The 11,482-nt window shown below is 46.6% G+C and overlaps 1 protein-coding gene across 3 annotated transcripts in view; it reads right to left on the bottom strand.

Annotated features, from left to right (window-relative positions):
• MTMR14 (myotubularin related protein 14) overlaps positions 1-11,482 on the bottom strand; it is a 43,762-nt gene that overhangs the window by 6,400 nt on the left and 25,880 nt on the right. For 2 of the 3 annotated variants that reach the window (XM_075574369.1, XM_075574370.1), the window contains exon 18: positions 4,434-4,589. The exons of the other annotated variant lie outside the window; for it this stretch is intronic. In XM_075574369.1, coding sequence (XP_075430484.1) covers positions 4,434-4,589 — 156 coding nt within the window. The remainder of the gene's footprint in view (positions 1-4,433; positions 4,590-11,482) is intronic. 3 annotated transcript variants of the gene reach the window in all.

Here is an 11,482-nt window from a genome sequence, read left to right as displayed (position 1 = left end):
TAATTCAAAACAGACTATTTGCCCTGAGCAGCAAGAACAGATTCTATTATAGTGTAACTTAAAAACTATGTATCAGCTTTGGGGAAACACGGTCACCAGTTTATAGTAACAATACTGCCACATATTGGGTCTACCTAAGGCCGCGCCTATAGTGCCGTCGATGGCGACACGACGGGTCACCCGTCGCCACCGGCGAAAGTTATATTTCACCGGGTGGCGGCTTCACGAGTTTCCGGCCATTTGATTGGTTCAAGGGCCGTCACGAGGCGACAGCCCTTGAAAAATCAAATTTTGCCGGCTACCAGTTTTCACGATGTCGCTCCATCGCATCGTCGCCGTCGCGCTTACTATAAGCGCACGCAGCGGCATTGCGTTTGTTTTCGGGCGACGTCGCGTCGCCGTCACTATAAGCGCGGCCTAAGAGGCAACTATGATTTCACCTAACAGTGGTCATTTCAATTCAATTTCCGCTACATACTTTATAGCTAACGGCTATTAGAATACAGGATTGATACACAGAGAGTAGAGGTAATAGTAATTAAGCCAAGCAGACTTTGATGTGCATCGTATATCCAAACTGTATGGTAAATCATAAGGGAACTATATAGAACAACAATAGTATTATATACTGTTTACTGCAGCTACAAGCAATTCTCTTATATACTATTGCTTCCTCATATTTAGAGCTATGGGAAAATGTTCTCTTATTCTCATCATAGGTAGAGCGACTACTCCTCTCTTTTTGAATTACACTATTATTACTGTCGCCAACCAAATCAAAAGTATATTCTTGGCGTTAACTGAATTCATCAGAGGCCTTTTTGATTGCCTCCAAAAAACAAATGTTTCCACGATCTTCAAACATCTTGTAATTGAACGAGTTCCAACCTTTTTTTGGTTAAGGAACCCCAAATGGAGTTCTTAGGAACCGCCAACCATCTCTAATAGCAATTCTGTGATCAGATGCATTGTAAATTCTTCTGTATTGGATACAATTTTCAAATGGCCTGAAAATTGCAGGGGACCTTTTAGGGATGCCCAGGGGGAACTCAAGGGTTCCTAAAAAAAACCCTGGTTGAAAAAACACTGTTTTACTGTGTACCCCTCATACAGACTCCACAACGAGGAAAAATTAAAAATCGTTTAATTCGGACTAATTTAGTCCAACACATCATGGCAAATGAATACGACAATTTAGTGTAACATTATAAAGTCCCACTATACGTGTCGTAATTACTGCCAAGATTAACCATTTATTTAAGTGTGGTTAATAATCCAATGTAGACTCCATTCAAACAACATATGACCAATGGATTTCTGAGTTTAAACCAAAGGGCTGATTGCCAATACAATTTGGATCACACCCTGTGTTTCCAGTTGAAAATGTTTTCTCCTGGGACCTAAGGCTTGATTTGATCATCACAGACTGTGAACAATTACAATGTCCTATCTACAGAGCGTATATGCTCCCCACACGTGTTTTTATTCAGTTGCAACGATATTTTTCATGTTACTTATTTTAAACTATTTTGAATTAAAAAGTTATCATCATTTTCTTACTAATCCATTTCTTCAGTTTTCTACACTCAGTTTCCAATATCTGAAGTAGCCAAACAAAGGGACAGCCGTCGAAGAAAATGTCTCCAAAAACCAGGTACAGTAACTGCAACATTCACTTTATAATAGAACTCTAGCAATGCCCAGCAATGCAAGACATTTGAATTAAAGAGACGACGAAGTACTTTAATTCTACTAAACCGGAACGGAACAAATACATATTTTCCCCCTCCCCCACTTAAAACTATTTGAACATTTGATGCATCATCCATCTCATGCAGATATTTTTTATAACCTATATTAGGAAAAAAATAAATAAATAAATAAATAAATATATATATATATATACACACACATACACACACATATATATATATATAAACACACACACACACACACACACACAAAGCAGTTACACTAAAGCGTATGCTTTGAGATGTATAAGAGAGAATCAAAAGCTTAGCCCCCGAAAGTTTGTCCCAAAATAATTTTTGCTAACTAAATATACGCAAATGTATTTTAAAGCCAAATACTTGCACACAATGCTTTTACAGAACATGCACTGGAATACATGGCCAAGTGGAAAAGTTCAACTCTATATTGAACACAGTCCAATGCAAATCAGAAACAAGTCTACGCACCCATTAATTGAAGCATTGTTTACATGAGAATGGAGTCAAAGGATAATGAGGCAGGGTGAGGGTGCTACAGGTTAGCACATCATGGCAGATATCAGAAATGTACCCAAGCAAGCATGAAATACTACCACCCTGGATCTAAACACTGGACAAGGTATAGGAATTCCGACAGTGGCATACTGGTATTTGTCATCCAGTGTGATTACCATCTACATGCAAGAGTTGGCCAAGTACAACCATGTTTTTATTCAGATATGATACTAAAAGTACTTCAAAAGGGTCCAAAGATGGCAGGCGCACGTCACTCCTTTCAAAATGGTGGCCGGTGCGCCAACAGGAAAGGGAGAATCCCAGCAGAAATAGACTTTAAATACAGACCATTTACTGCGGCACATCAAAAAGTCCATGACAAAAAAATCAAACAAACATTTAAATTCTTTTTAATGATGCAGACATAACGCGTAACGTTTCAGGGAAATCCCTTCTTCAGGTGGCACATGTATAGGGCCCTGAAGAAGGGATTTCCATTATATCTGCATCATTAAAAAGACTTTAAATGTCTATTTCACGAATTTGTGATGTATACTCTATATAATACTAAAAGTAACCAAGAACTGCGTTCATATGATGGGAGTCCAAATGTGATGTTGTAACAAACACCAGAAAGCAGGCTATTACACAGCCGATTGTACTGTAGGTAACAGCAGTACACAATGCTTATTGTCCAGAAGAACCTGTAAATGAGAGACCAAGCATGTTTGGTATGTGGAACGGTAACGCCCAACACAAATTTAGGCTACCCAGAGTATCTTCAAATAATTCAACAGCTGCAATATCATTTTCATTAGCAGGCGAAGCCATCGCTTGTTTACAATGCTGCTCTGTGGAGAGTGATACAAGCGCTAACAGTCGAGTTTCGAAGGCCCCAAAATGCCAGGTAAAGTGATGCCCCAAGAATGAACTTGCCGTCTGTGGGGACGCTGCTAACTGAATGCGCTTTTCTAAATTGCCGGAGTGCTGACAAATCACTCAAAATGCCAGGTGTTTATTTTTAGCCGCAGCTGTTGCACGGTTTCCCTCGGCTGTGCAGAATGTGCGTGTTTGAGCATTTTTGGGCTAAGTCAATAGGAAAGTTTACAATTATCTCATCCCAGTTTGCAAGGTAATGTCATTGACCCATCTACTTTATTGCTGGAGGGGGCTGCAAGGCATTGCTACAAAGTACATCGCGGGCCCTCTCCCAGCCAATGGTTTTGATGAATATATGCAGTAAAGGAACTGACAGAGCACATTTGGTGAAAGCTGGCAAAGGGACAACGGGCCCACTGTATTGCAGATTTGTGCTTCATTATTTATTTAACATACTGTACATGAAAGAGTTTAAAAAGCAATATGTACGGTAACTAGAGACTGCTCGTTGCAGCTGGTATTTTATGTGAATGATTTATACCAGGGGTTGTCAACCTCAGTCTTCAAGACCCCACCACCCCCCCCCCCAAACAGGTCAGGATTACAGGATATCCCTGCATCAGCACAGATGGCTCAATCAGTGGCTCAGTTGGAGACTGAGCCACCTGTGCGGATGCAGGGATATCCTGAAAACCTGACTGGGGGGGTGGGGGGTGGTCTTGAGAACCCCTGATATATACCGATCTCATGTTCTAGCACTTGCAAAATCATACACGTTGCTTAAAACATACAATTGCATCTTGTTCTATGTAATAATTGTTGAATTTGCAAGCTTAGCACAGAGTTGACAAGACTAAGTTGAGGAGAATGACCTTGCACTCCCTGCAAAGTTCAACCACAGTTAAGATGTACTGTACAAAACAAACAAACGGAAACCTCTCATATAAAAAATAAAAAGGACATACATTTCAGGTCTTCTAGCATTCTACCAAACATGCTCTTAAATGAACAAGAATCAGAGTTACTTTAGGTCATTGAGGTTGATAACAAAGCAAGTATTAAGTGTACTTTGGCTCAAAGCTTCAGATGACGGTAATCTCATTTGCAGTGTCAACTCATTCTAAAATGGACACAGAATGATGACAAGAAGCTGAAGGACGTTGCTGGACTGCCAGTCTCATATCTTGAGGTCAAACCAATGAGAGGGATAATTAATACTCATCGTATTTTTGGACAGGGCAAGTTCCAAACTTCTAACAGAATGCTCATTAAGAAATCGGAGATAAAAAGGGTAGATTGTTGCGCATCGGATGTTCTGGACCCACTTACAGGCAACGGTTACGGTGCTCATCCGGAAAGCTGAAGGGAAGGAAGGTACTGGAGCTCAGGATCCCTTGGTCATGAATACTACCACCCTCTGATACCATCTGCCAGCTGCCAAAATCTGTAGAGACGGAAGATCCAGGCAGGTGATGGTCCACAGATCTGAGACGGAGAGAGAGAGGAGAGACGGTGGAATGAGTGTCTTCTATTAAACGACCTGTCCTTTTTATGCCTCTGGAGTTACCAGTTGCAGAAGCTCCTTTTTTTTTTGCCAGCAGTCTCTGTCACCTGGCATCAATGGAAGAGAACTGCAGGCACGGTGCTGGGTATACAGTCTATGCTGGATACCACATGGACATACTGTATGAGAAAAGCACCAGGCTGGAAGTAGCTTCATGGTCAAATGTGCTCTTACAATTGATGAAATAGTGCAAAGCCAAGGACCATGCAGAAACCAAAAACACCCAAAGCCAAAGTGGGAAAAATGCAATAGTTCAACAGTGTACCCTACTCCCATGCGAGAGTATAAAGCATCAAGATGTGATCTTGCGATGCCTTCCACTTATGATTAAGGCATTGAGATCAGCAGCCAGCAGATTATGGAAAAATTAAGAATGAGGAAAAAAAAAACAGGAATATACTGAATATTTTGTTGCCAACTATACAGACTTGAAGAAACTTGTAAATTTGTGTTTGGACTGAATAGGACAGAAGCTTTCAACAGGGGAAAGTACTAAATGAACGGGGGCAAAGTTCCTTGAAACATATTTCAAAACATTTTGTTAACAGTTATTCTGTATTGCGGTGTCCTGTGAAACCATAAATGCAAAGACATGTCCGTCCCACCTGGCTCCCTGAGACAATCAATCTGTTTTCAGAAGAGCATATGCTGATGGAAATAAATGAAATCATTGGGAAGTCAGGTCTTTGACAGAGCAGAATCAAGACATTGGCAAACCTTCCATACAAGAGCATTATTAGGACAAGCATGATTCGAGAGAAGCAAGCTAGCAATTGCAGTGCTGGCAACCAAATGCATTACCAAATAAAATTGCACAAAGCCCTCAACTCAGCAAGTTGCACAGCAACGGCAGGCAATGATTCCACACAGGTTGCAGCATTTCTTAGCTCATGTTATTAATGCCATATATAAAGATATTTTTTTTTCCTACCAATGTTTCGGTTCCGTCAAGTCCTCCATGGCAGCCAGGAACACCTGGGATAACTCCTTCTAGCAGGGGTAGGACAAGATTCTGGCGCCGGTATAAAAGTAGGAACAGTTCTCCTCTGTGGGTCAGTTATCTTCTAGAGAAGCTAATAAAAGAACAGACTAAAAAACACAGGCAGTAATGCTGCCACAGAAAACGTGAAGAAACCGAAATATCGGTAGGAACATTTCCCATTTTCTTCAGCATTCTCCATGGCAGGCACCACCACCTTGGATGTCCTAAGAAGCAGTAGATAAATGTTGGATGGGTGCATCACATCCTCTGATCGGAAACCACTGTCTGGAGAACAATTTAGCCAACTACTGAATTTCGTGTCTGCAGAGGCTTGAAGGTCTAGTTGATCGTGCTTTGAAAAAGAATGTAACAAAGACCAAGTAGCTGCTCGGCATATACCTTCTGGTGATGCCTGTGCCTTTTTTTACATATGATTTAGCCATAGCTCTGGTTGAATGGGATTTCATTCCTGGCAGATACCCAACCTAATCCACCTGGACATAGAGGAAACACAGATGGCACCTGTACATTATTTAGGTTGCTTGAACAGAATAAACAAAAGGAGTAGACTTTCCGAAAATCTCCATTCACTGGAAGTACTGTACATCAACAGCGTCCAGATTGTGAAAGCATTTCTCAATTTTGTGCCGGATCAGGGCAAAGTATGGTACAAGGATATCCTGGTTAAGATGAAATGCCGATACCACCGTTGTCCTGAACGGAGCAACTGTCGGCATAACAATGTTGTCTTGATCGATTGAAACTACCGCTGTTTGAATGCAAGGGCCTGCAGCTCACCAACCCTTTGTGTGGAAGTAATTGGTAATCAGAAATACCACCTTCGGGGTTTTGTAGAGGCTCTAATGCAGGAGCTGCCATTTGTTCGAAATCAAATTTAGATTCCGTGAGGAGATATGATCCCAGGCCTGATCTTAAGTACAGCCGTGATAAATCTGGCTCTATGGACACAAGGCCTTTTGCTGGATTAAAAAATGCTCCTATGGCTGCAATCTGAATATCTGATCAAATGAAGTCTCACGGAGCTTGCACCAAAAAAACAAAAAAACATTTCCGAAATCCTGAGATAGACTATCTTCCTTCTTGACGGCATTACCTCATCTGACGTGCCTTAATTCAAGGTATTCCCTTCAATCTCCAGACTGTAAATGTCGGATCGGTAGGAAAGATGGGTTTCCATCCTCACCAATGTTGCTATCCACAAAGCATCTTACTGATAGATTTTCCAGCTCCGCAAACAAAGTTCTCTTTGGCCAGTTAGAGGCTAGGAAAATTAAATATGCCCTGTCCCTTCTGATCTTGCTCAAAACTGCCTGAAGCATGGGTACTGGAAGAAATATGTAGGTCAACAAGAAATGTAGTCGTTTTATCAACATGTCCCAAAAGGCTGCTCTCTGGTCCTGCCATTTCGAGAAATACCCTGGAACCTTGTGGTTGGTGTGTTAGACCACAAGATATTGACAAAAGTCCCCATCTTCAAATGACCCTTTGAACAGATTTCCCATTTTCCAAGTCAAACCAATTTTCTGATGAGAAAATCATCCCTTATATTCTTCCCTCCCACAATATAAGCTACTGATCCTTTTGGCCACCTTAAAATAGAACGTGTAAATCTACGTTCACCTTAAAGTCCTCAATAATGATCTGAAAGTTTGAGCACTCTGTTCTCCTTGCACATGGCTATAGGTCACTGTGGTAACATGGTCTGATAGAATTCTCAAAGGACAACTTTTTAGGCGTTTTTTCCCCAAAGTTAACATTACATAGTATACTGCTCGCTCCAGAATGTATATTTGCAGATGTTTTTCCCCGGGTGGTCCATTGGCCACGGAGGAAAAAGAAAAAAACTTCCTCGGTAAGGAGATCTCCATCTTGGCAAATTTGGGCCAGTAGTAATGTTCCACTTTGGCAGTACCATAAATATTGCTTGCTGGAAATTTCCTTTTCTTATCCACCATTACAAACTTTTTCTTTGCACTTCGCACCAATGGAATTCTTATTTTAGATCTCCTGGCTTGTGTCCTTTGAAACCACAAAGTTCCTCTGAAGTAGACATACATGAAATTAAGTCCACAGAACAACATCTGCCACAGAGTTAAGAAGCCTGACTAAATGCATACATTGGTGAATCATATGCCCCTTTTTTTGTTAATATCTGAACCGTCTTCATTATCTTGTACCTGAGAAAGCAACATAATCCCTCCTAGGGTGTCAAAGTGGATCCCAAAAATGGAATGCTTTGGGCCGGAACCAAGATGCTTCTCTTAAAGTTGATGATACACATGGCTAATGGCCACTTGTTTCGATGGAGCTCTTATCAACCAATCGTCTAAGTATAGAATGATGAATATTCCCATTGGTCCTAAATGTTGCTATGACTGCCATAACTTTCGTAAATGTTCTGGGCACCAAGGCTTATCGCAATGGCAGAGCTGAAAACCGGAAGTGCAGGAATTCTTGGCAAGGTATTCTCACAGGAATATGGAGATAAGAGTCCGTTTGAGTCGATCGATGCTAGATCGCCTTCTAGAAAAACAGGAATAAATGTAATCCCTGTCCTGATTGTTCGAGAGGAACAGGTTGTATTGCAATATTGGGTAGGTACCCGCAAACTATTTTTAATAATGCAGCCTCTTCCCCCCTCCTGCATTTTTTTGGTAGTCTTGAATGCCTGAAAGACTAGATATACTTAGAAACTGTCATACATTGATCTGTTCTTCTAGCGTTCGCGGCCAAACTGGGGTCCTCTGACTTTAAGGGACTCTACTTCTTAATGATGACCCAGTTAACATTCTGCCAGTGTCTTCCTGTGAATATTCCAATTTCTATTATATGCTTGTCCTCGTTTGCCTCTTGAAAACTCATTTGTGGAGGTTTGACAAAAGAATGATGATGACAATCTTGTTCTTTACTACGGAAGAAGAACCTTTCCTTTTCCTACAGAAATCTTGATGAATATTAATCATCCAAGGCTTCACCAAACAAGAAGGAAACTCCATCTAGTAATGAAACCAGTATGTTTTTAGATAAGGTGTCTGCTGTCCAAGGCTTCAGACAATGCTCTTCTGGCAGATACTAAATGAGCTGCTGATCTGGTCAATAAACGGATTATATCTATGTGATGCATGGCATATAAAATGTAGAGAATGTACAGAAATCGGGCATGAACTTCGGTATATATGTGTATGCCTCAATTCTTTCTTCGAGATTAGAGATCCAGTTTCTAACCATTCTGGACACGCGTGCCATAGCTGTGGCCGATTTAAATGTTGTTTCTAACGCAGAATATGGTTTGTACACGACTCATTCCATATAACAATCCATTAGACCCTTTAAAAGATGATCCATATTCCAGTGGAATAGTAGTACAGTATTACTAGCTAGTAGGCTATGGCAGCATCAGTCTTTGGTGGAGCATTGCAGCCCACCTCAATAAAAGGATGCATCTTAACGAAGGTCTTTGTCATCATGGCTCTTCTGTCCAATGCTGCCCATTCAGATTTGATCACATTTTTCATTGATGTTTTTATTTTTATTTTTGTTGCCTTGTGCAACCAACAAGCTCTTCCCTGGCATCTTTAATATTCAATGTTGCCTTTATATTCTTAATAATTTTATAGATGGAGTCAATCTGAAAGGTTCCTTCTCATCAAAAATGTCCCCTACTTCAGAGATCTCACCCAGCTCTGAAAAATGATCTTCCCGGGAGTTGACAATTACAGCAAAGAAGTCTTCATCCAATCAATACCCTTTCTTCCTGTGGTGTCCAAAACATTGCCCATACCCAGAATGATGACACCACGGGTTTGGGCCCAAGTGACATCGGCGGAACATGTTACCTCTGCAGTCCAGACCCAGATCTGCACCAAAGGGATGATCCGCACAGGGAAAACAAACTGCTCGTGGGAAATGTAAGAGGTATATCTCTAGGTCCCTCTAACCACTCGTTAGAGAATATTAAGAGGCTAAATAAAACACGTATACTTTACAACTAGGGCATCGAAGTGGCCAAAACAGCAGGGGGGGATCCTTTGGCTCAGAAGCTATAAAACCAACATTCAGCAATGGGTGGGGGAGGGGGGGGCGACGAAGAGGGGGCGGGGAGGTAAAGGGTGATATACCAGGCTCCCCATTGCAAAAACCTCATGGTAAATAAGGTGCCTTGATAGCAGCCTAAGCAAGTATTACCTTTTCTTTTTTAAAACCCCCTTCCCCTCCCCTTTTTTTTGCTTTTAAAAGGGGCATAGGGGGCCCTCAGGGAGAGCGCACAGGAGGGAGGGGGGGGGAGGAGAGCGAGCGCGCACGGGGGGGGGGAAAGAGAGCGTGCGCGCACGGGGGGGGGGAGGAGAGCGAGCGCGCACGGGGGGGGAGGAGAGCGAGCGCGCACGGGGGGGGAGGAGAGCGAGCGCGCACGGGGGGGGAGGAGAGCGAGCGCGCACGGGGGGGGAGGAGAGCGAGCGCGCACGGGGGGGGAGGAGAGCGAGCGCGCACGGGGGGGGAGGAGAGCGAGCGCGCACGGGGGGGGAGGAGAGCGAGCGCGCACGGGGGGGGAGGAGAGCGAGCGCGCACGGGGGGGGAGGAGAGCGAGCGCGCACGGGGGGGGAGGAGAGCGAGCGCGCACGGGGGGGGAGGAGAGCGAGCGCGCACGGGGGGGGGAGGAGAGCGAGCGCGCACGGGGGGGGGAGGAGAGCGAGCGCGCACGGGGGGGGGAGGAGAGCGAGCGCGCACGGGAGGGGGGAGGAGAGCGAGCGCGCACGGGGGGGGAGGAGAGCGAGCGCGCACGGGGGGGGGAGGAGAGCGAGCGCGCACGGGGGGGGAGGAGAGCGAGCGCGCACGGGGGGGAGGAGAGCGAGCGCGCACGGGGGGGAGGAGAGCGAGCGCGCACGGGGGGGAGGAGAGCGAGCGCGCACGGGGGGGGAGGAGAGCGAGCGCGCACGGGGGGGGAGGAGAGCGAGCGCGCACGGGGGGGAGGAGAGCGAGCGCGCACGGGGGGGGAGGAGAGCGAGCGCGCACGGGGGGGAGGAGAGCGAGCGCGCACGGGGGGGAGGAGAGCGAGCGCGCACGGGGGGGAGGAGAGCGAGCGCGCACGGGGGGGAGGAGAGCGAGCGCGCACGGGGGGGGAGGAGAGCGAGCGCGCACGGGGGGGAGGAGAGCGAGCGCGCACGGGGGGGAGGAGAGCGAGCGCGCACGGGGGGGAGGAGAGCGAGCGCGCACGGGGGGGAGGAGAGCGAGCGCGCACGGGGGGGAGGAGAGCGAGCGCGCACGGGGGGGAGGAGAGCGAGCGCGCACGGGGGGGAGGAGAGCGAGCGCGCACGGGGGGGAGGAGAGCGAGCGCGCACGGGGGGGAGGAGAGCGAGCGCGCACGGGGGGGGAGGAGAGCGAGCGCGCACGGGGGGGAGGAGAGCGAGCGCGCACGGGGGGGGGAGGAGAGCGAGCGAGGGCGCACGGGGGAGGAGCGAGCGCGCACGGGGGGGGAGCGAGCGCGCACGGGGGGGGAGCGAGCGCGCACGGGGGGGGAGCGAGCGCGCACGGGGGGGAGCGAGCGCGCACGGGGGGGGAGCGAGCGCGCACGGGGGGGAGCGAGCGCGCACGGGGGGGAGCGAGCGCGCACGGGGGGGGAGCGAGCGCGCACGGGGGGGAGCGAGCGCGCACGGGGGGGAGCGAGCGCGCACGGGGGGGGAGCGAGCGCGCACGGGGGGGAGCGAGCGCGCACGGGGGGGAGGAGAACGAGCGCGCACGGGGGGGAGGAGAGCGAGCGCGCACGGGGGGGAGGAGAGCGAGCGCGCACGGGGGGGAGGAGAGCGAGCGCGCACG

The sequence above is a fragment of the Ascaphus truei genome, chromosome 17 (assembly GCF_040206685.1).
Source record: "Ascaphus truei isolate aAscTru1 chromosome 17, aAscTru1.hap1, whole genome shotgun sequence".
Lineage (NCBI taxonomy): Eukaryota > Metazoa > Chordata > Amphibia > Anura > Ascaphidae > Ascaphus > Ascaphus truei.
The sequence above is the reverse complement of the archived record's forward strand: the minus strand, read 5'-3'. Positions and strand labels throughout refer to the sequence as shown.